Source organism: Balaenoptera musculus, chromosome 1 (assembly GCF_009873245.2).
Source record: "Balaenoptera musculus isolate JJ_BM4_2016_0621 chromosome 1, mBalMus1.pri.v3, whole genome shotgun sequence".
Classification (NCBI taxonomy): Eukaryota; Metazoa; Chordata; class Mammalia; order Artiodactyla; family Balaenopteridae; genus Balaenoptera; species Balaenoptera musculus.
Window position 1 is genome coordinate 15,718,701 of NC_045785.1, and position 25,112 is coordinate 15,743,812.

Genomic DNA, 25,112 nt, shown 5'->3' on the forward strand with positions numbered 1-25,112 from the left:
TGGAGAAATAAGGCCATGGCTATGGCGTGGGGACAGTAGGAGACCTCCATGTCCTTCTGGAGTGATTTTTTTTTTACCACAAGCATGTATTACTTTTATAATCAGCAACAAGCCATAAAGACATTTCTACCTTAAAAATAAAATAAAATGAGGCTGCAGTGGACCAGGTAGTCTCTGAGGCCCCCACTGAAGCTAAGCTTCTGCAGTTCCAAGTAATTTCCTATTCTTTATTTGCATGTCATTTTAGGAGCGTTCAGTGAGGCAGCCTTGTGGGGGGGAGGGTTGCTTTTATCCCCCCACCCCATCCCCCCAGGGATTCTGAGCCCAACCGGCTGGCCTGGGACAAATGTGGCCAGGCTGTGGGACATATCATCTTCCCACTGTCCCCACTCTGGGAGGTCACCTGGCTTGGCCTGGCCTAGCCCAAGCCTCTGGGCTCATTCCTGACCTGGAAGACTCCCCGAATGACCTGTTCTGAAGCCACCGAAAGGGCTTGGGTGTTGGCTCTGTAGGAGACTCCTGGGCCCCCATCAGAGCAGTCCTGAGATTCTAGGGAGCTTGTGATTTAACAAATCCTGAAAGGGGCAGGTGTGTCCCCATACCCAGGGACAAGTGTCTCTTTGCCAGTACACTAGGACCCCTCCCTAGTAAGAGGCCCCACTGGAAGGTCTCAGGGGAGGGTGGAAAACGCCCCATCCATATGCAGCATACGGTGGACTCATAGAAGAGTGAGGGCCCTGTGGTGGGTCACCCGAGCCTGAGTGGAGCCCCAGTTCCACCTCCTGTCAGCCTTGTGACCTTGGGCAAGTCACTTAACTGAGAGCCTGGGTAGTCCTGCGATAATGAGATAATGAATGCAAACCCCCGGAGGTGGCAGCAGGGAGGAGGAGAGGTGATCACACACAGGAGTGGTATCTGTTTAATCCCGGGAGAGTCCAGAGGCTGCCCTTTAGCCAAAGGAGCTTTTAATCTGCAATTCCCACAGACCCAGGACCACTCTGGAAGGTTCCCCACCCTCAGAGAGTACCCTCCCGGCTTTAGTCCAGGCGAGGGCCACTACTGGCCGCTGGAGCTGTGACTGGTCTCCCAGCTCAGGCGCAGGAGCCTGGCCCACGACCTTGGAAGAACCTGGGAGAAAGCTTCACCAAGCGACAGTACTTTTCCACTGCACTGCTCGGCCACCTCATCTGGCTTTCTGCTGTGCAGACAAGAGGCAAAGTGAGCCAGGCCGGCCCATCAGGAACTCACCCGAACTCACTCTCAGAGATGCGGGTAGGGATGTGAGGGGCAATGGGAATCCTAGAAAGAGGAGGGGAATACCGAACGCTCCAGGAGGAGCTTAGAGACCACCAGTGAGACCTGAGAAATTTGCGTTGGCAAAGCCCTCCGGTGGATTTCAGGAGATTCCTACTCCTTAACTTCCCCCTCCACGCCTTCCCCTCCGACGATAATGATTAAACCCGATGCACCGCGCCTGTGCCGGGTCTCGGGCGAAGAGCACTGCTAGCCTGCGCGGGGGAGGAGAGAGAGGAGGGCGAGAGGAGGGGACAAGAGAGCTAGCGGTCCCGCCCGGTGATGTAGGCAGCCCGGGGAGGTGGAGCCGCGACGCCTGAAGGAGTCCCCACCGCAGTCGCGCTCTCTCGGTCTACCCCTCCGAGCAGCCAGCCGCCAGCCCCGGCTCCGGCGACCTCCCTGCCGCCGCAATTTGGGCGGCGGGGACCGTGGGATCCCCCCTATTCGGGCCTGGGGGGGCGTCTCCTCCCCGCCCAGTCCCTGCCCCTCCTTGCTTCCCGGACGGCTGGAGCGACTCCCGGGGGACGCTGTTCCCGGACGCTCGGCCGCCGCCCGGGCATCTCGGCTGCCAGCCCGGCTGGGCACCGGGCATCTGCGAAGCTAGCTAGCCCTGCCTGGCATTGGGCATCTCTGGGAACCGACTGTCTCCGGCGCCGCCCAGCTTCTCGAAAGCCCGGGGCCTCGGGCTTCTGCGCGCCCTCCCTTCCCCCGGCCGCGGGGCAGGACGCCCGTGAGCTCGCGGCGTCCCCAGCCCCTCTGGGCGCCGCCGCGATGCTGCCCTGGAGACGTAACAAATTCGTGCTGGTGGAGGACGAGGCCAAGTGCAAGGCGAAGAGCCTGAGCCCGGGGCTCGCCTATACGTCGCTGCTCTCCAGCTTCCTGCGCTCCTGCCCGGACCTGCTGCCCGACTGGCCGCTGGAGCGCCTGGGCCGCGTGTTCCGCAGCCGGCGCCAGAAAGTGGAGCTCAACAAGGAGGACCCGACCTACACCGTGTGGTACCTGGGCAACGCCGTCACCCTGCACGCCAAGGGCGACGGCTGCACCGACGACGCCGTGGGCAAGATCTGGGCGCGCAGCGGGCCGGGCGGGGGCACCAAGATGAAGCTGACGCTAGGGCCCCACGGCATCCGCATGCAGCCGTGCGAGCGCAGCGGCTCTGGGGGCTCGGGGGGCCGCAGACCGGCGCACGCCTACCTGCTGCCGCGCATCACCTACTGCACGGCGGACGGGCGCCACCCGCGCGTCTTCGCCTGGGTCTATCGCCACCAGGCGCGCCACAAGGCCGTGGTGCTGCGCTGCCACGCCGTGCTGCTGGCGCGGGCGCACAAGGCGCGCGCCCTGGCCCGCCTGCTCCGCCAGACCGCGCTGGCGGCTTTCAGCGACTTCAAGCGCCTGCAGCGCCAGAGCGACGCGCGCCACGTGCGCCAGCAGCACCTCCTCGCGGGGGGCGCCGCCGCCTCGGTGCCCCGCGCCCCGCTGCGCCGGCTGCTCAACGCCAAGTGCGCCTACCGGCCGCCGGCCGCCGAGCGCGGCCGCGGGGCGCCGCGCCTTAGCAGCATCCAGGAGGAGGACGAGGACCAGGACGAGGAGGCGGAGGAGCGCGAGGAAGGAGGCCCCCAGAGCGAGCGGCCGGAGGTGCTCAGCCTGGCCCGGGAGCTGAGGACGTGCAGCCTGCGGGGCGCCCCGGCGCCTCCGCCGCCCTCGCAGCCTCGCCGCTGGAAGGCCGGCCACCGGGAGCGGGCGGGCCAGGCGCGCTGAGAGCCGAAGGGACAGGACTTGCGGCCCCAGACCCGGCCGGCCTGACTTACAGCCTCTAACCCCGGCCCTGCCCGCTACGGCTCCCCCTGGTACCCCGGCCCTTGCCTCCCTCATGGTCTCTGTTGTCCGCTCGAGCCTCGTCCTGGCTCATGGTGACGCCTGACACGCCCTTGTATCGGGGAACCAGATGGGGGAGCCACAGGATTCAGTGCTCACCTCTCCCCCCACCTGAGTCTCCCGGAGCCCTCCATTGTGGATTTGCCCCCTACGCTTCACACCAAGTCTCCTTACCCATAGACCACGCCCTCCCTCCCCAAGCATCCTCTCAAGAGAAGGGGGGGAGACGTTTCCAGAAATCCAGGAGGGTGGCCTTGGATCTTGGCCAGGTGGAGGCAGTGGTCCTGCCCTTGACCAGGCTAGCCTTCCTCCCTGGGATGAGACCAACGCTGGCGAGGCATTCTTGTAGGGGGAAGAGTAAGTAGCCCCGGAGAATTGAGGCCAGGCCCAAAGTGGCAACTGAGTCCGCTGCCATACACACAAGGAAGACTTCTCTATGCCTGGCCTCTCTACCCCTTGGAGGACTTCTGGGACTTCACTCCTCTGGCTCTGGAGAAGACTGGGACGTTCCTACCAACCCCAACCACAGGCTGGGCCAGGTAACAGCTCCCTGCACCAGATGGCTGTCCAAGCCTGTGCCCTGGCACCTGCCACCCGCCACAGGACTCCTCACCCACCCCATCTTTCTGCATACCGATGTGTGTGGTTCCCCCCTAGGCGCCCCACAACCAGGATCAAGACGAGGCCTCCAGAGGAGGTAAGGAGGACCTCTGGCAGTGCTTGAGGACACTGGCTACCCAGAAAATGGACACAGGAGGGATGCCCCCAAGTTGAGGCTTGTCAGAGCACGAGGGTCCTGACAGCAGCTGGATTCTCATAGCACGATGAGGCAGGAGGATGCGGGAACCCAACAGAGAGAGCGGGCCCCTGCCCACGTGTCTCTCAGCAAGGCCACCAAAAGCCCAAAGATCTATGTGTCACCAAATGATCACTGTAAATAAAGTGTTCCTGCTTTTTCAGCCTGTCACCACTCCTGTGTTGTGTTTGATGCCAGGCCTGCTGGGGGTGAAAAGATTATCATCAGAACCTTAAAGGGCAGGAGAAGACCCCAGGAAGTATCCCCTTTAGCAGCTGGAGCCAACTCTCAGGATATGGGGGGACGAAGGGGCTGCTGCCAGGAAGCTGTTCCCTTCAGGTCAGGAAAGGAGACAGTAGCAGGTGCACATCACCTGTGCCAAGCCTGGAAGGGGTGTCAGCTGTCTGTCTCGGCGTCCCGGAATGTCTCTCTGCCTGGGCACCAAACACAAGTGTCTCTGGGACATTGGGCAGGGAGGGGTCACTGGGCTGGGGCCTTCTCATCAGCCATGTATCTTTGAGAAGATTCATGTGTATGTATGTCAAAGCAGGTGGTATTTGCTGGGTCTCCTCAAGGATGTAAGGGAGAGGGGTGGGCAACCCAATTTGCTTTCAGAGGAGCTGGAGAGATCTGTCCAGACCATTATAACAGCAGGAGTCCTGAGCTTGGATATCTTCTTTACTTCTGTGCTGAGCTGGGCACTGATCCCAGAGTTGTCCAGAGCCCAGACGAGTGGCCTCTGCAATCACCAGCAATCAGGATTGTTCTGCTTCCTGGAGCTGCTGGAACAGAGGGTACCACTGCCGCGTCACCCTGGAGGAACCCAGGCAGGGTCGGGGGGTGCACTTTGAAGGGGAAAGCTGGGCTTGACTTCACATGTTTGGGGGGTGACAGGGATGCCCGGCATGTTCATTGCTTCCCTCTTATGCATTTCCAGGGGATTTGTTGGTGTTTCTCCCCATATGCAGAAGGAGAGAAGGAAGTGGGAAGATGTCGGCCCCGGGAGAGGAGGATGGGCTGCAAGGCAGGCTCTGGCGTTCGAGACAACCTCACCCAGCAACAAGGTCATAAGCACACCCTCTTTAATCAGATGCTTGCGGCAGAAATTTACTAAATGCCTGCCTTGAGACAGGCACTAAGCTAGGTCCTAGCGGTCCAGGAGTCCCTTCCCTGTGGCTCTTATATTCTCAAGTGAAATGCATACAATTAAAGGAACACTTGCAATATAATAATTCACAAGCACGCTCCCAGCCTTAGCCTCTGCTCCTCCACGCTTCTCTGGCAGCCTCCCAAAACATAGACACACACACACACACACACACACACACAGAGAACTGCCTTCTTCCTTTCCTTGCTCACAGTATGCTCGCTAGACCTGGAGTTAGAAGACCAGAGTGAAAGGACTGTCCCTGCCTCCTTACCAGCTGTATGATGTTGGGCAACTCACTCAGCCTCTCTGAGCCTCACCATTATCAGTGGTAAAATGGGAGGGGGCTAATATCTACCTCACAGGCTGATTATAAGAAGTAAATAGAATCATGTCTGTGAAAAAGCTTTGGCAGATAATAAAATGCCCAGCACATGTGAAGAACAACCATTTTACCCATAGGATTCTTCTCTTTAGATTAGGATTTTTAGTGTGCCTTCCCCCCACGTCCACTCCACTCTCCCTGGTAACGGTGATTATAAGTTGTTTTCTCCCTCTCTCTCTCTCTCTCTCTCTCTCTCTCTTTTGGCCACGCTGTGTAGCTTGCGGGATCTCAGCTCCCTGACCAGGACCATGGCAGTGAAAGCCCGGAATCCTAACCACTAATTCTAACTTCCACATCTCCATTCTCAATGTGTGTGATGGAGGCAGGACCTGGTCCACCTTCCCTCCCACAGTGGGTTGAGGATGATATAAGCCACAGGGGAGCCAGCACAGTGCCAACTGCCACCAGGCCACAGAGTGGGTGCTGAGGGCAGCCCCAGCCAGCAGGCCCCAAGCATCGTTGCTACCAAAGGTGGAAGATGCATCCTGGAAAACCAGATCCCCTCCACCTATGCACTGACTGCCCTTCTCCCTCGATCTTAGACACAAGCTCAAGAAGATCCCTGAAGCACTGGGCAAGCCATCTGGTGTCCCTGTGGCTCTTTTCCAGCACCGGAGTCCCCACCTGTAAAATAAAAATGGGAGAGTTCTCCCAGTCCTAGATTTCCCAGGGGTGCCCCGGGAGCTGCTGTGGGGAGTGATGGGGAGACAGAATGGGGAGGCCGCCCCCCACCTGCTTTAACTGGAGCATCTTCTCTGTTTTCCCTTTGGGGTTTATGCAATTCCAGTTGAATAATGGGACCCTACAGATTTTTCTTTTTCGAGTTTTAAACACTGGGTGAGATGCCCTTTAAACTTTCCTTCCAGCCCCCATGCTGTGTGTGTCTTAGGTCCATTGGGTCAACTAGGCCTGAGAAGTAACGCTGGAGTGTGAATGTGTCAATGGAGGGCTTTCCAAGAGCAACAGACAGCCAGGGACAACTCAGACAGTGTGTCTCAGCTGGGCCAGCCTCTTCCCGGGGCCTCTGGGGCCTTATTTCCTGCTCTCCTGATCCTGCTCCGGAGGGGCTGGGCTGTGACTGGGGTGACTGTGCCACAGCTCACAGCTTACAGGATAGAGTTGGCCCACCAATGCCATCCTGATTCCTGCTGCTTCTCTTCCACACATGGACGTGCTCCCAGGCCCCAGACGTGGCCACGTGCTCCCACCTCCAGGCTCGTGCCCCTGCTATTCTCACTACCGCAAATGTCCTTTCCTTCCGCTGCACGTGTCCAATCCTACCCTCTCTTCAAGGCCCAGCACAAATCCCACCTCCTCAGAACTTTCCTTAATGCACACCCTTCCCCCACTCCTGCCAAACCTGGGGGTGATCTCTCCTCTCAAACACACAGGACGTGGCCTATACTTTTCTCGTGGTCCTCATCAGGTTACCCCTGGGATTCCTGTTTATATGGAAGTGTCTTGTCTCTCATACTGATCCATCTTCATTTCCCCACCCCCTTCAGTACCCTGACCACGGCAGGGCAGAGAGTGAGGCTCAATATTAATTTGTTGAATGAACACATGAATGAATGAGCCAGATGGAAGAGCCCACATGGAATAGGAAACCAAGTGGGTGGAGAAGTGTTCCTTCTGCCAGCCTTCCGCCTGGAGATGCTGAAGGAGAGCTATCCTCAGACGCCCTGCTCAGATGGATGGCTATTCCTGGGGAGAAAAACAGCAGCTCAAGAGATGAGGCCAGTGGAAGAAACTGAAGCCTCTGTCCCCGGGGTCTGCTCTGAGCTCCAAATCCCCAGGACTGGGCCTTCTCACTCTCTGGTCTAGCCCAGCCCCAGCAAAGGGCTGCCACTCACAATACAGAGCAGCTCCTGGAGGAGACCAACCAACTCCAGGTGCGCTGTCTGGGCAGCGGGAGGACCATCCAGAGAGATGCCATCTCTAATTTAACACACAGGTGGTCAAACCTGGGCTTGAGCATCAGATAGACCTGACTGCCCTTCCCAGAGCTGCCACCTGATGGCTTTATAACTTGGAGCAGGTTTCTGAAGGCTTTTAGAGCCTTGATTTTCCATCTGTGAAAACAGGGGTGGGTGAGTCTAGATTTTATACGGTTGTTGGGAGAATGAAAGCTTTGCACTTGGATAATTTATTTAGCACAGTGCCTGGCGCACATAATAAGTTGTAGCTGCTGCTATTATGTTGATTATTATCATTTTACCTGGAGCTCCCCTTACTGACAGCTCTGGGATGAGGAGATCAGGTGCCTGGTCCCTGAGACACTAAATATGCTGCTTGTTCATGCCCTGGGGTGGCATCATCTCTAAATCACGGTAGAAGATTCAGCTTCAGCTTGTCTTATTTTCATCACCAGTTGTTCAACTGACATAAGCCTGATCGCCTTAACACTAGATTAGATCTAATATCTTAAGCTTTTGTATCTCCTTTTCGCCTTAGCACCCCGCGCAATGCCAGGCAAACAGTAAGCACTTCAGAGGTAAGTGAATGAATGAATGAATGAATGTTCAGCTGCTGCCGGCAGCAATGTTGTCACATAGTCTTCCCAGCTAAGGTCTTCAGAAAGCTGAGATGCCAGTCCTTTGTGAGTGACGGATCAGCTTCCCTCAAGTCCCTGTCTGCCCTTAGCTACAGGCTATGGAGAAGAGGAGGGGGCTGCTGGCTTAAGGACCAGTAAAGGACAGCCGAAAAGGATCGCGGGGCTGACACGCAGATCTGACGAATCTCTGAGCCAAAACTGTCCTCTCTCTCCCTTTGCTCGACTGCCTCCTGTCCATAAAGCACATATGGGTTTGTCAACTGATCCAGAATAACTGAGCCTCCTCACCACTCAACGTGAGAGGGAAAGAGGTTGGGCAGGTGAGGCATTAAGGGGGAAGGTGGAGTTCAAGCCATCATAAAGGAGACCTCAGCCAGGAAGATTGGGCCGGTACTGCGGCATGCTGGGAACCCTTGACAAAGGCTAAAGGACTTGGAAAGCTCAGGTGGATCTTGTTTTTGTCTGCCCAGCATCCTTCCATCTCCCCTTTATGGTAGAGACTGCCTCCCCATTCTCCCCTGCACTGAGATGTGGTCATGTGACTGAGTTCTGGCCAATCCAATTGATGAGTGTCACTCCCAGGGCCTGGACCAAACAAAACGTAACCTTTGCTTTATTCTCCTGCTGGCCTGCTGGATGGCATCACCCAGGGTGTCCTTGGAAGCTATATGATGAAGATGACAGAGCCTCCACCAGCCTGGGTCCCTGAATGGGCATGTGAAGTAGAGCCCCAGCCCTGCCAACAATGGGAGCAAGAAATGAAATTGTACTGTGTTAGCCACTGACATGTTGGGGGGTTTATTGCAGCACGTAGCTTACCTTGACTAACGCACTCTTCTTGAGACCCACTGCCCTGATGCTCCTGGTGAAACCATCATTCTCTGCTCTTGGTCCCTGGGCTTTGGGTGGAGCTGACTTCACACACATGGGCTCCAGAGGAGAACGTGTGATCCAGGCCTGAGCAATCAGAATATCCTGTATCCTTAGCCCCAGAGATTGGTTCTGGAACGGGCACGTGACATGGTCAGAGCCAGTGGAACTTAGTTCTGGGACTTTCTTTGAAACTCTTGGGAAGAGAGACGCTCACTTTCTGCTGGAGTTGCTGAGAGGTAGGGAGTATGTCTGGTGTTGCTGGCAGCTATCTTGCCACCATGAGGAGAGAGAGGCTGAGAGGCCAGCAGGGAAAAGCAGAGCAGGCCACAAGCCCCGAAGCATCACTTGAGCCCCTGGATCTCACTGGACCTGCTCAGGTCTGCCCCTGGAGTTTTCAGCGCCTTGAGCCCCTAAGCTGTACTTTTTGCTTAAGCCAGTGTGAGTTGGGCCTTCTGTCGCTTGCATCTAAGAGAGTCCTGGCCCTGCCGTCTCTGCTCTCATCAGGTCCCCAGCTCTGGAAAAGGGGGATTGTTGAAAAGCTTCAGGGTCGCCTGATTGTGGGACATCAGGCAGCTCAGGGAATCCAGAAGTCCCCAGGCCCTGCCCCTCTCCGAGGTCACCCGGTCTCCCATCCGGGCTGCCCCTCGCACACCTTCCCATTTTTCCCTCTATGGATGGAGCTCATAGTGCCCATCCCTCCACGCCTTCAGTCAGCACATGGCTCTGACCCTGACTCCACGTGCCTCTTCACTCAGTTTCTGGCCTTCGTTCAAATGCTAGAGCACAAGGCTCTAGGTGGTCACCCCAGATCATGAGCCCACCCTGGTCCACTCCCCTGCAACTGGGGAGTCGGCTCATCAGATGTAAATTTGGCCACTGAGCCAATCTCCCAGGAGAACTTCAATGTGGAGGGGGGCACCTCTGATGATGGATTGGGACCCAAGCAGGCTGATCTCAGAGTCCAAGACCCAGAACTGCCTGTTACTCATTCTGGGACATGGACAAGTCACTAAACTGCTCTGCATCCCCATTTCTTCTGTAGTATGGAGGCAGTACTCCTAGGTATTTCTGCCTCAGAGGATTCTTGTAAGGGGCCATTCAAATGGGATGCAACATGAGAGGCTTTGAAAAGCGTCAAGCACCATATGCGGGGCAGGGTGCTTCCTTACGGACTTCCTTACGGACAAGAAAGCTGGAGTGAGGCCGCTCCACAACATCCAAGCTGAAGGGTTCCTATTTGGGGGGAGGAGCCCAGGCAAAGGAAATGAACACAGACGGCAGCAAGGGAGGTTTAAAATAGACATCTGCAGGGATTCCCTGGAGGGGAGAGTTACATGGCCAAGAAGAAGCTCAAACAATAAGCTCCCCACACACACCGCCCCCCAGGGTAGCCTGGAGGGATGGCTGGTTTCATCCCATCTGCAGTCAGAGGGATGGCCAGGGAGGCCCCAGAGGACCCTTGCAGCCCAAGCTGCCTCTGAAGTCCTAAAGCAGGAGCAGGAAACAGCAGGCTGGAGCATCTGCTTCTCATGTTGTAATCGTGCCTGTGATCTTGGATCCCACAGGCCCTGGACAGCTCTGGTGCATCTCCTGCCACCAAAACCAGCCTCAGATTGTGATCATTCAGCAGCCTTTGAAATAGAGGCGCAGGTGCCAGGAGGTGAGAGGGACATTCCAAGATCAAAGTGGACACTGCCCACACCTATTCCTCTCTACCTCCCTCAGTCTCCAAAGGACACAAACTCGGAGACCAGCATCACGTACCCTCTGCCAGAATCTCATTGATAAACAGACCCAGAGGGTGGGATGGGTTCTGGGAAGTGTGCTGCTGCATTTAGAGGAAGCATGCACACGTGTGCACGTGCACGCACACACACACACACACACACACACACACACACTCCTAGATAACTAACGTTGCAGACTGTTGCTTATTCTCTCCCACCTTTCTCCTGACTTGTGAGCATAAACAAACCCACATACACACACACAGAGATTGTGTCGTTTGGTTTTCACAAAAACGGAGTCTTTCTCTAACATCCCACAGCTAGTTTTATCACTTACATCATGCGCTTCCATCCAGCTCAGGGGATTTTAGTGTAAGTCATTCTTCTTTTAATAGCTGCATGATATATTCAACCATCTCCTGCTAATGTCTGTGCAGGTTGTCTCACGTTTTTAAAAGCATCTAATAAATGTGTGCAGATCCTGGAAGAAGGAGCAGATGTATCCTGAGCAGATCCACATGTGGGCTGAAAATAAATAGGATCAAGAAGAGTTAACATGAATTCTCAGTGCTGGGATGTCTCAGCCGGAAGGGCCTTTAGAGCTTGTGGTCCAATCTCCTGGTTTAAAGATGAGAAAAGGGATTTGTCCAAGGTCACACTGCTCGCTACTGAAAACTCTGGGGCCATAATTTAGGTCTTCTGACTCTCAGACTAATAATATCCTGTCCTCTGTACAAAAGATGTTAAAATAAAAATTGGAAATAGGACCAAGAAAGGTTTGTTTAAATTTACAGATGCCCAAAATTTAGGGGTCAAATAAGGAGATAAGATGTACTCAAATCCCACAGAGATAATGACAAAAGAAAGGAGCCTCTTTATACTCTTCCTCTTGTCCCTCTCACCGGTCATATTTGCCCAAACACAAGCTCATTTCTGCCTCAGGGCATTTGCACTTGCCACTTCCCGGGGAGGGACCACACCTCTCTCAGATTTTTACATGGCTGCCACCTTCTCACATACAGATCACAGCTCCAATGTCACCTCTTCAGAGAGGCCCTCCTTGTTTCCACCCTCCCCACGACTCAAACTAACCTGTTCAGCCATCATCTGTCCCATTACCCTGCTTGTTTTCATCATCTGTAATGATCTCAGGCGTGTGTTTGTCTGTTCATCAACAGTCTCCCCTATTAGAATAGAAGCCCCATGAGGCAGAGCCCTTGCCTGCTGAAGACAGTGCCTGGCAAGTAGTAGGTGTTTAGTAATGATTTGAATTGATAGAGCCCAAGTCTCCTGATTGCTTGTCCAGTGGTGCTTCCTCTGCACCAAGAGGTGTCTGTGCTACAACAGGGCTGTGGAGGCTGGTGGCCCTGGCTCCTAGAGAGAGTGCTGGCTGCCAGCTTCTGTAGAGGTTGGGAGGGGGTAGGGATCCTGCAAGGATTCAAAATGCAACAAGTCAGGATGACGTTCTTTCTTCACCTTCAAAACCAGGACCAGAGCCTCTCTCTGAGCCCTCAGGCCACCACCCTTCTCTGCTGCCTCTACCCTCTTCTCTGCTTGGTCCCTGACCACACTGTGTGCTTCCAGGAGGAGCTCTGGGTGGTCTCTCCTCACCCCCCCACCCCACCGCCCCAAGCCATCTCTTCTTGTCTCCTTGTGCCCTTCCCATCACTGGTGCCTTGCCCAGAGAAGGGAACCAGCCAGGAGGGGGACCTAGACACCTGTCCTCTGGGAGCATGCTGTGGGCACTGCCCAGGAGTTCTTGGTCACCGGAACCCTGGGCAACCTTGGTCAAGTCTCTTTACCTCTCTGGGCTTTGTCTCCTCTCGAAAATGAGGCACAGGAAGGCTACGGAAGCTGGACGGCTCTATAGCTCGAATGTTCTGAAGTTGCCACCTGACCATTGTGTTTGTCCCCCAAAATTGGAAAAGAGGAACCAAGCTCCCTTCTGTGTTTTACATTTAAAAAACCAGGTTCCAGGGAATTCCCTGGCAGTCCAGTGGTTAGGACTCCACACTTTCATGGCCGAGGGTGCAGGTTCAACCCCTGGTCACGGAACTAAGATTCCACAAGCCCCCCGGTGTGGCCCAAACAATAAAAAATAAAAAAATAAAATAAAATAAATATTTTTAATAAACATAAAAAATCAGGTTCTGTCTTGGAAAATGAACTGGTATAGGCTGCCCTGTGCATGAGGACCGCACGGAGTACAGGTGACTCGGCCGCAATGGCCGCTTCCCCAGAGAGGTAAGCCTCTTGGTCTGAATGGAGTCAGGAGTCCGGGCATCCTGGGTGTGGAGCTGTGCCAGGGAAGAGGGCTGCCAACCTGCACAGGGCAAGTCACCTGGGAAGGCTCAGACACAGCGCCCTTTCTCAGCCAGGCCCGGACACTCCCCAGACCCCACTGTGGCTTTCCCAGCAGGCAGAGGAGAGACTTACCATCTGTCTAGGGCTTACTGTGCTCTCAGGAAGAGGCTGCAGGCCAGAGGGCCACACTCGCATCCATTCAACTTTCTTTTGATAAATATTGAGTGCCTTCTGCACGCCAGGCCCTGTCCTGGGTCCTGAGGAGACAGTGGTGAACAGAACACCAAAGACCTTTACCCTTGTGGAGCCGGCATCCTAGTGAGGAGAGGCCAACAATAAATAAGAAACATAGTAAATGCATACATCCTGTTAGAAGGAGACACATGTATGGAAAAGAAGAAGTAGAGTGGTGTAAGGAAAGTGGGTGCTACGAGATGGAAAATTCCAAGGTTATGAAATCTCTGGGCTAGAAATGGTCGTGGAAGAGACTGGCAAGATGATCCCCAAAGCCGTCACCTCTCCCTGCAGAGGCACGACTACACATTTCCCAGCCTCCCTTGCTGCCGGGTGTGGCCATGTGACTACGTTCTAGACAATGGCATGTGAGCCTATTCCACATTCCTGCCCTGAGCGAGCCTTGTTTTTGCTTTCTTCATCTGCCAGCTGAATGGAGAGGACGCTGAGCGCTAAGGAGGGCAGAGCCAAAAAAAAGTGGGCATCCCTGAAGAGAGGCGACCCCCTTGCCCCACCTGATTAGACTTTGCATGAGGGATGAGGGGCTTCACCACAGGCTTGAAGACCAAGCAGGTGGTTTGCAAACCATTCCAGGCAGAGAAGAGAAGCCAGCGGCTTTTCAATTTTTTTTTAAGCTTTCTCAAAGCCATGGCTCTATCCTTTCCTCATCCTCTCCCACCTATCCTGCTCCTAATCCCCCACTCATCCATCCATCCATTTAGTCACTCAACAAAGATTTATTGAGAAGCTACCCTATTCCAGGCACTGTTCTAGGCACTGGGGTTAGAGCAGTGAACAACACAGACAAAAATCCCAGCCCTCAAGGGGCTTCCATTCTAGCAGGGCAAGGACAGACAATAAACACAATAGTGAAAAGAGAGCTCTGTTACTAGACCCACTTTACAGATGAGCAGCCTGAGAAGCAGAAGTAACTTAAGCTGATGCGATTTTTGTTTTATAAATTTTTTTACATTTATTTTTATTTATTTTATTTATTTTTGGCTGTGTTGGGTCTTCATTGTTGTGCACAGGCTTTCTCTAGTTGCAGCGAGCAGGGGCTACTCTTCATTGCAGCGTGCGGACTTCTCATTGCTGTGGCTTCTCTTGTTGTGGAGCACGGGCTCTAGGCACACGGGCTTCTGTAGTTAGGGCACGCAGGCTCAGTAGTTGTGGCTCATGGGCTCTAGAGCACAGGCTCAGTAGTTGTGGCACACGGGCTTAGTTGCTCCATGGCATGTGGGATCTTCCCGGTCCAGGGCTCGAACCTGGGTCCCCTGCATTGGCAGGCAGATTCTTAACCACTGCACCACCAGGGAAGCCCTTATAAATTTATCTTATTTATTTATTTTTATTTTTGGCCGCGTTGGGTCTTCGTTGCTGCTCGCGGGCTTTCTCTAGTTGCAGCGAGCAGGGGCTAATCTTTGTTGCAGTGCGCGGGCTTCTCATTGTGGTGGCTTCTCTTATTGCGGAAGGAGCACGGGCTCTAGGCACGCCGGCTTCAGTAGTTGTGTCACATGGGCTCAGTAGTTGTGGCTCGCAGGCTCTAGAGCACAGGTTCAGTAGTTGTGGCACACAGGCTTAGCTACTCCGCGGCACGTGGGATCTTCCCGGACCAGGGCTTGAACATGTGTCCCCTGAATTGGCAGGTGGATTCTTTTTTTTTTTTTTTTTAAGATTTATTGATTTATTGATTGATTGATTGATTCCTATGTTGGGTTTTCGTTTCTGTGCTAGGGCTTTCTCCAGTTGCGGCAAGCGGGGGCCACTCCTCATCACGGTGCACAGGCCTCTCACTATCGTGGCCTCTCTTGTTGCGGAGCACAGGCTCCAGACGCGCAGGCTCAGTAGTTGTGGCTCACAGGCCTAGTTGCTCCGTGGCATGTGGGATCTTCCCAGACCAGGGCTCGAACCCGTGTCCCCTGCATTAACAGGCAGATTCTCAACCACTGAGCCACCAGGGAAGCCCGGCAGGTGGATTCTTAACCACTGAGCCACCAGGAAAGTCCCAGCTGATGTGATTTTGACTGGATGTAATAAAAGGAGTGTACCTGAGAGCCTGGTGAAGATGAGCTTGGTATCATTTCCCTTGGTGGGAATTTGGTTCCTCACAGTGGGGACTTAATTGCCTTTGCAAAGCAGTGGAGATCCTGAGGCTTGTGAGCCAAGGATTTCTGTTCCACTCTGCCTCTTCATAGCCATGTGACCTGGAGCATGTTTCTTACCCTTTCTGATTCCCCGTTTCCTCACTTAAAAAACATGGATAATAACATACTAACTTCCATGATAGATTGTTCTGTAATGGCCTCTGATGAATTATCTCTCCTTGTGTAAGTCCCCTCTCACATTGACTCTGGGCTTGGCAGTGTGACTTCCTCTGGCAATGGGACATCAGCAAACGTGACTCAAGCAAAGTCTTGAAAAATGCTGCACACTGGGGCTTGCTGTCCTGGAACTCTGCCATCCCCTGGAAGAAGCCCAAGCTGGCCTGCTGGAGACACCTGACCTGGTCAACAGTCAGCACCAACCTCCAGACATGTGAGCAAAGCCATGTTAAACCTCTTGAACCCATTTGTTCCCTTGGATGATTGCACGTGAGTGACCCCAGGCATGACCGGCAAAAGAACTGCCCAGCTGAGTCCAGTTCAAATTGCTGGCCTACCGAATTGCGAGCAAGTAAAATGGTCATTCCTTTAAACCACTCCATGTTAAGGTGGTTTGTTACACAGCAGTAGATAATGAATACAACAGCCTCAAGGTGTGTCTCTGAGGATTGAATGAGAAAATGTATGGAAAGCATTATATCTTGTTTGGCATGAAATAATAGCTCAGTCAAATGTAGTCATTATCATATTATGGATCCAAGTTTCTTTGCTTTGGGAACCCTCTCTGTTGGCCCTTCTAGTTACCCCCGTGTAAGGTGAATTGATATTGGAGAATTCTGTGAGGTCACCTTAAATCCGCCTCTGGTGGCTGCAGATTAGGAGGTTGAGGGCTGCCTTGGGTGGACTTTATCCTGACTACTCTTGAATGCAGGGACAAAGGAATTTCAGACAGAGACCAGGTGGCCCCAATGGGCAGTTATTTAAGGTTAAGTAACCAAGGTGGACAAATCTACTATGACTCTTGGGTCTTTTCTGGGGCCCCAGAGTTTGCCCTGAACTGTACTTTGGGGGGCTTCTCCCCTCCCTTTCACGTGTTTTTTGAACCTCCACAATGTGCCAGGCCATAGGTGCCCAGGAGACAACATAGACATCCATCTGCCATTCTAGACAGACAGTCAGCCCATAGCTAATGTTATCAGATAGTGAAGCGCCCTCTGAAGGAAAGTGAGTGGGGTAACAGGAGAGAGTGATAGGGAGATGCAGTCAGGAAAGGCTCTCAAAGCAGATGCCATTTGAAGGCCCCCCGGGAAGAGACATCCAGGAGAGAGAACAACCTGCGCAAAGATCCTATGATGAGAACGTCCTTGGTGTGTTGAATGTGGCTAGTGGGTGATGGAGACTCACAGGACATGAGGCCAGAGAGTGGGCAGGGCTGCATAAGCCACGGTGAAGGCTTTGGGTTCTATTCCAATTAGTGGAAACTACGGGGTTGTTTGTGTTTTCAAAAGCTCACTCAGGGCTTCCCTGGTGGCGCAGTGGCTGGGAATCTGCCTGCCAATGCAGGGGACACAGGTTCGAGTCCTGGTCTGGGAAGATCCCACATGCCACAGAGCAGCTGGGCCCGCGAGCCACTACTGAGCCTGCGCGTCTGGAGCTTGTGCTCCGCAGCAAGAGAGGCCGCGACAGTGAGAGGCCCGCGCACCGCGATGAAGAGTGGCCCCCACTCGCCGCAACTGGAGAAAGCCCTCGCACAGAAACGAAGACCCAACACAGCCAAATATAAATAAATAAATAAATAAATAAATAAATAAATAAACTTCTTTAAAAAAAAAAAAAAAGCTCACTCAGACCCCTTTTTAAAGGATGGAATTGGGAGAGGGAGTAAGAGAGGAAGCAGGAAGACCAATTAGAGGTCTAGCTGTGAGCCGGTGGTGCCGTAGACCAGGGCTGCAGCGGTGAAGATGGGGAGGAGTGGCTGGATTCAAAACGTATTTTGAAGGTAGAGCCAGAGCCTGGTGATGGAGTGAATGGGGGATGAAGGAAAGCAAGGCATAGAGGGTCACTTCTAGGTTTGCGGCCTGAGTAACTGATCTTACCTTTAACTGAGGCACAGACCAGGGCAGGGGCAGGGACAGGTCGGGGATCGGGTGAGGACAGAAGTTTTGTTTTAGATCTCCTCGAGTTATGATGCTAATAAACATCCAAACGGAGAGGCCAAGTGGGCAGCTGGATCAGCAGGACTATTTCCAAGAACGAGGCATGTAAGTTTGGAAGTGATGATTCTTGATGGCATTTCAAGCCATAATTCTGGATGAAATCACCTGGGAGAGGAGAGGAGTGAACGTGGACAGAGGCAGAGACCCCTCTGTGCTTGGTGGCTGAGCAGAGAAGAAGCCAAGGATGGAGACGGCAGAGAAGTAGGAGCAAAGCCAGGAGAATGTGGTCTCCCTGTGTAGCAAAGGGGCCCTCTGCACCCCCAGAGCCCCACCCCAGCGAGAGCAGGAGGCCCCTCTCTTTTAAGAACCAGGCTTGCTACGGGAACAGCCCAAGCTCCACTGAGCCGCCCAGGGGCAGGAGGAAAACGCAGCTGCATTTTTGCCACATGTCTTACTGAACCTGTTGTCCTCTCCCTGGATGGCATTTAGGGTCATAAAAATCTTGTGTCATATCTTGGTTCTGCCACTCTCTTGCTAGTTGAAGGACCCTGTGCCACAGATTTCATCTCTCAGAGCCTCAGTATCCTCATCTGTACAATGGGCAACCCTCCTCCCCTACAGGGCGGCTGTGAGGATGGCAGGTGTGTCACAGCGCCCAGCGCAAGACCTCACACTTGACAGGCACCCATTAAACTCTGATGTCCCCCATTTCACGGCTGCCCGATCCAGTCAATCATTTGGGATGTGTTTTAACTGAGACTGTCAGGGCCTAGAATACCCTCCCCCGCATCTTCCTCTGCAGGCCCCAGAACAAGCCCCCATACACGTGACACGTTAAAGATTTTACCATTAATCACTATAGGGAAACAGAAGTGGACAGCATCTCTGAGCCATTGTTCAAGCTGTTCCCTCTTCTTGGAATGCCCTTCCCTGCTCAACTCACTGGTGAACTACTTGTCCTTCAAGATCCAGCTGCAGTATCACCTCCTCTCTGGGGCTTTTCCTGCTGCCCCCTACCCCCAGGCAGACAAACTCCTCCTCCTCCCCTGTGTCCTTGCAGCCATGACCTGTGAGGGGAGGGAAACACCGCAGACATATCCTGGCTCACCTTGGTCAGAGATGCACAGAGGGTTGCCACAGAGGGTGCACCTTTGGGTCCAGCTCTCCTGCTGCCTCCCCCACGGGCCAGAGACCCCTGGAAGGGAATAGGATCTCATGATCTCAGAGGTGGGAACTCAGCCCTTTGGACTCCCCTGGGTCATGTTAAAAATTAATCTGCAAGTGCCTGGTGCTACCCGGAGTAGGCCACTGTGCAGAGAGTTCCAGAAGAAGTTGTTTCTCCCCTACCAGCTCTGCCCTCACTCCTCTGTCCCTGGGCTCTGAGTAGGGAAAGGACTGGCCTGGGAGCTCCCCTGGGATGTTTGGAGCATGGGAACTACTGTTAGGTTAACTAAGGTGATTAGGTTGGTTTCAAACTCGTTAGAAGGGCTGAGAAGCAGACTCTATTCCAGGAATAATCCCCAAACCTCCTTGCAAAACTAGCCTTTCAGGGGAGCTACTGCCACCACTGCTGACTCAAGAATCTCACTGCCCTAGTCACAGTCAGGAAAGCTGCCAAGGTGGGAAGCAGCTGACACTCCTGTTAGCACCAAGAAGGTGGGAACTGAACTGGCCCTAGGGCTTCCTCCACACCTGCCTCAGAAGAACTGAAATGCCTCCACTTCAGTACATCCAGAAGAGCCATGTGTCTACCTCCTCCCAGTGCTCAATTCTACTTTCCATTTCTGGTTTGTTTGCATCTTCCTGGCAGAAGCCAGGTGACATACGGAAATCCTAGCTGCAAGAGAGCCTGGTAATGTCTTCTCTAGCCTTCCAGCCTCTACAGTAGAAGTCATTATGAAGAGATGCTGAGCAGGGTTGGTCTTCAGTATTTGCCACAGTTCACTCCTTAGTTCCTCAACATCCATTTCCACCCTACTTTCCATTCTGAAACGTCCATAAAACAACCACAACATGTTACTGCCCAAATTAATGCAAAGGTATCTCAAAAAAGAACATTCTTTTTTTTTTTTTTTTTTAAAGGAGCACTAGTTTTTTTTTTAATTAATTAATTAATTTATTTATTTATTTATTTATTTTTGCTGTGTTGGGTCTTCGTTGCTGTGCGAGGGCTTTCTCCAGTTGCGGCAAGTGGGGGCCACTCCTCATCGCGGTGCGCGGGCCCCTCACTATCGCGGCCTCTCCGGCTGCGGAGCACAGGCTCCAAATGCGCAGGCTCAGTAGTTGTGGCTCACGGGCCTAGCCGCTCCGCGGCATGTGGGATCCTCCCAGACCAGGGCTCGAACCCATGTCCCCCGCATTGGCAGGCAGATCCTCAACCACTGCGCCACCTGGGAAGCCCAAAAAAGAACATTCTTATCCTTTCCTTAGGAAAAAAAAAAATCCAAAGCCCCAGCAGTAACTGCACCCAGTTCCCACTCCGGGGAGCTTCAGTATGTTCACTTCTCTAACCTCAATCCCACAATATTCCATATTCTATAATCTATGCACTAAACTGTACAGTTTACCACCAACATTTGACCCTACACAAAATGGTAGAAGAAGAAAGAGAGACAATTAGCACCATCACTAAATATATGCATGGCATAGCAAGGAAGGAAGAATATATAGATAAGTGATATAATTCTCATTTCTGTTACTGGTCATGAGGCATTTATAATATCCTTCCTCTACTATCCATTCCATTTTTCCTTTGCCTTCAGCAAGCACTTCATGTGGTCAAAGGTTTTTACCTGGTGGGATCACCTGAGCTTCATTCAGGAGGAATCATCCAGGGCATGAAGAGTCTGAAACTGCCAGATGTCAGTCTCAATTTCCAAATCAATGGGACCTCGGTGGTGCTCTGGTGGAAACATTCTTCCTTTGCATACCAAGACCTCTAAACTAGCAGAGCCCAAGGCCTTGGGAAAAGGGAGCAAAAAATTTTTAAGTGATCCAGCCTAAGATTCCATGACCCATGGATTCTGGAAAAGAGAGAAACATCAGCTTGCATTGGTTGCTGAATCAGAGCATATGCCAACTTGGGCCAGCACTTAAGATTTGTACAAAGTTGTCTTCTAGCCAATACTAACCAAGTACCAGTAGGCCATGTCACCAACCCATAAAGCCAGATGATTCTGGTGATAAGAGTTTGTGGCAACACCTGTGAATCTCATACTCATCTGCCAATTTCTTTACTTCTTTTGCTGAAAAACGTCTCTGGTCAACAGCAATGCTATTTGGACTACCATGATTATGAATAAGACATCAGTAAATCCACTAATGATGTTGCTGGCAGAAGCATGGCCAGCAGAGAATGCAAAACCATAGCTAGAATAAATGTCTATTCCAGTGAGGGCAAATCTATGCCACTTGCACAATGAAAGGAATCCAATGTAACCAACCTGCCACCAGATGGCAGGCCGGTCCTCTATGGGTCAGGTACCATACTGAAGGTTCAGAGCCACTGCTGTTGACAGTTGGACACACCTGTGGTCGGGAGACTAAAGCAGAGACTGCTGAAGTCCACCATGCTCTTCTTCCTTACTAAAATAACCCTGATGTTATTCAGGTCATCAATGTACCCAACCAAAAAAAGTGTTTCCCAGTATCCTTTGCTACTATTAATGAGACCAGATAACTAAGTTATGGCTAATGAAGTGTAAGTGGAGGTGCACCCTTTTTATTCTTCCACCATTCTTCCTTCCTGCTGCTTGGAATGAGTTTGTGAAGGCTAAAGCTCCAGCAGCAATCTTGAATCTTAGGATAAACTTGAAGATGGAAGGTACAACTAAGAAGGTGGAAAATGGATCCCTGATGACTATGGAGTCCTAGACTAAAAGAGAGATAAAATTGTATCTTAATTAAACCATTATTATTTGGAGTTTTCTATAGTATAAGTCAAACTTCATTCTAGTTGATATTTTTAGTAACTAAGATGGCAGGGCCACTCTTATGCAACATAGTTTTGGAAGTCCTAGCCACAGCAATCAGAGAAGAAAAAGAAATAAAAAGAATACAAATGGGAAAAAAAGAAGTAAAACTGTCACTGTTTCCAGATGACATGATACTATACATAGAAAATCCTAAAGGTGCCACCAGAAAACTACTAGAACTAATCAATGAATTGGTAAGGTTGCAGGATACAAAATTAATGCACAGAAATCTCTTGCATTCCTATACACCAACAACAAAAAATCAGAAAGAGAAATGAAGGAAACACTCCCATTTACCATTTCAACAAAAAGAATAAAATACCTAGGAATAAACCTGCTTAAGGAGGCGAAAGACATGTGCTCAGAAAACTATAAAATACTGATGAAAGAAATCAAAAATGACATAAACAGATGGAGAAATATACCATACTCTTGGATTGGAAGAATCAATATTGTGAAAATGACTATACTACACAAAACAATCCGCAGATTCAATGCAATCTCTATCAAACTACCAATGGCATTATTCACAGAATTAGAACAAAAAATTTTACAATTCGTACGGAAACACAAAAGACCCCGAATAGCCAAAGCAATCTTGAGAAAGAAAAATGGAGTTGGAGGGATCAGGCTCCCCGACTTCAAACTATACCACAAAGCTACAGTAATCAAGACGGTATGGTACTGGCACAAAAACATAGATATAGATCAATGGTACAGGATAGAATGCTCAGAGATAAACCCACGCACATATGGGCACCTAATTTATGACAAAGGAGGCAAGAACATACAGTGGAGAAAAGACAGCCTCTTCAATAAGTGGTGCTGGGAAAACTGGACAGCTATGGGTAAAAGAATGAAATTAGAACACTCCCTAACACCATACACAAAAATAAACTCCAAATGGATTAAAGACTTAAATATAAGACCAGACACTATAAAACTTTTAGAGGAAAACATAGGAAAAACACTCTTTGACATAAACCACAGCAAGATCTTTTTTGACCCACCTCCTAGAGTAACAGAAATAAAAACAAAAATAAACAAATGGGACTTAATTAAACTTAAAAGCTTTTGCACACCAAAGGAAACCATAAACAAGACAAAAAGACAACCCTCAGAATGGGAGGAAATATTTGCAAATGAAACAACAGAAAAAGGATTAATCTCCAAAATATACAAACAGCTCATGGAGCTCAATATCAAAAAGACAAACAATCCAGTTAAAAAATGGGCAGAAAGCCTAAACAGACATTTCACCAAGGAAGACATACAGATGAGCAAGAGGCGCATGAAAAGATGTTCAACATCACTAATCATTAGAGAAATGCAAGTCAAAACTACAATGTGATATCACCTCCTGCCGGTCAGAATGGCCATTATCAAGAAATCTAGGGGCTTCCCTGGTGGCGCAGTGGTTGAGAATCTGCCTGCTAATGCAGGGGACGTGGGTTTGAGCCCTGTTCTGGGAAGATCCCACATGCCGCGGAGCAACTAGGCCCGTGAGCCACAACTACTGAGCCTGCGCGTCTGGAGCCTGTGCTCCACAACAAGAGAGGCCACGGTAGTGAGAGGCCTGCGCACCGCGATGAAGAGTGGCCCCCGCTTGCCACAACTAGAGAAAGCCCTCTCATAAAAACGAAGACCCAACATAGCAATCAATCAATCAATCAATAAATCTTTAAAAAAAAAAAAGAAATCTAGAAACAATAAATGCTGGAAAGGGTGTGGTGAAAAGGGAACCCTCCTGCACTGTTGGTGGAAATGTAAATTGATACAACCACTATGGAAAACAGTTCCTTAAAGAACTATAAATAGAACTACCATATGGCCCAGCAATCCCACTACTGGGCATATACACTGAGAAAACCATAATTCAAAAAGAGATATGTACCACAATGTTCACTGCAGCACTATTTACTATAGCCAGGACATGGAACCAATCTAAATGTCCATCGACAGATGAATCGATAAAGAAGATGTGGCACATATATATGATGGGATATTCCTCAGCCATAAAAAGAAACGAAATTGAGTTATTTGTAGTGAGGTGGATGGACATAGAGTCTGTCATACAGAGTGAAGTAAGTCAGAAAGAGAAAAACAAATACTGTATGCTAACACATATATATGGAATCTAAAAAAAAAAAAAATGGTACTGATAAACCTAGTTGCAGGGCAGGAATAAAGATGTAGACATAGAGGATGGACTTGAGGACACGGGGTGGGAGGGGGAAGCTGGGACGAAGTGAGAGTAGCATCGACATATATACACTACTGAATGTAAAATAGCTAGCTAGTGGGAAGCAGCAGCATAGCACAGGGAGATCAGCTCCATGCTTTGTGACCACCTAGAGGGGTGGGATAGGGAGAATGGGAGGGAGGCTCAAGAGGGAGGGGATATGGGGACATATGTATGCATGTGGCTGATTCACTTTGTTGTACAACAGAAACTAACACAGTATTGTGAAGCGATTATACTCCAATAAAGATCTTTTTAAAAAAAAAAAAGATGGCAGGGAAAATCTAAAATATAACGATAATTACAGCAAGTGTAAATGGATTGAAGTATCTGACCAAAAGACAGAGACTTTTAGAAGAAATATTTTTAAAGCCAATACTACGTCATTTATAACAGACTCACAGCAAAGGAAGAAAAGATTAAAAAACGAGGCAAGGGTTCTTATTGTAGGACCCATGGACTCCCACTGAGTCATTGGATAGAATTCAGGGAGTCCATGACCTTAGAAGGAAAAAAATATGCCTTTATTTTTACTAACTTCTAACTAAAGTTTAGCCTTCCCATCATTCATAAAGGTAGACAACAAATCACAGAAATATTACAGTACCTGTGTCTTTGTCACCGATGTAAATCATAAATATTTTCACATCACTTTATTGCAGTATTCCAAAATACATTTTACTCCTATCATGACTTCAAAATCACAGTAGTTATTAGGCTTACTGTTAGAGCTTGTTATTTAATGCATTAATTTAAAAGTACACAAATACTTTATTCTGATAACTGTATTTCAATACAACTGGCTTGCTTTATAATTCTAAGCATTTAAAACATTATTTTGAAAAGAGTTTTATTGGGGAGTTCCCTGGTGGCCTAATGGTTAGGATTCTGGGCTCTCACTACAGTGGCCCTAACCCTTTAAAAAAACACACACAACTAGTTTACTAAAACCGACTCAAGAAGCAATAGAAAACTCAAATAGCTCTATAATAGTTAAAGAAATTCAGTTGATAGTTTAATTTTTTTTTTCTTAAAAGAAAACATGAGGTTCAGGATGGTTTTACAGGAAAATTCTTCCAAAAAGTCAAATAGATTACTCCAACATTTTACAAATTCCTTCAGAGGCCAGATAAGAAACTTTTCAGTGGATATTGAAAACTTGATTATAAAATGCACAGAGAAGAGCAAAGGCTCAAGTGGCAGGCGGGCATGGGGGCAGGTGAGGGTATTTGGCCTCCAGAAATCAATACTTATTATAAAGTTATAATAAAGACAGGTATGGTATGGGTGTAGGAGTGAAAAAATTCACCAGTGGAACATAATAGAGTCCAAAACAAGTCCCACTCACATACAGAATTGAAATTTGACATGGTCGTCATTGTGGATCTCTGGGGAAAGGACGGAGTATTCAGTTAGTGGTACTGGAATCACTGGATAGCCATATGGGAAA

General features: G+C 50.6%; 1 protein-coding gene and 1 long non-coding RNA gene across 3 annotated transcripts; one reads left to right on the top strand and one right to left on the bottom strand.

The window, feature by feature from the left end:
* Positions 1-1,291: 1,291 nt before the first annotated feature.
* On the top strand, positions 1,292-5,454 carry FAM43B (family with sequence similarity 43 member B). The gene is made up of 2 exons (XM_036831258.1): positions 1,292-4,758; positions 4,902-5,454. The coding sequence occupies exon 1, from the start codon at positions 2,065-2,067 to the stop codon at positions 3,049-3,051; it is 987 nt and encodes a 328-aa protein (XP_036687153.1). The 5' UTR covers positions 1,292-2,064; the 3' UTR covers positions 3,052-4,758; positions 4,902-5,454.
* A 4,754-nt stretch (positions 5,455-10,208) lies between these two features.
* Positions 10,209-18,629, bottom strand: LOC118882434. 2 transcript variants are annotated; one of them, XR_005016768.1, is made up of 4 exons: positions 18,555-18,629; positions 13,087-13,269; positions 10,988-11,131; positions 10,209-10,554 (listed from the first exon to the last, which is right to left on the bottom strand). It is a non-coding gene; the product is annotated as an uncharacterized LOC118882434 (long non-coding RNA). The 2 variants fall into 2 exon arrangements; XR_005016767.1 differs by having other exon boundaries at positions 10,988-11,175.
* Between the last annotated feature and the right edge of the window lie 6,483 nt (positions 18,630-25,112).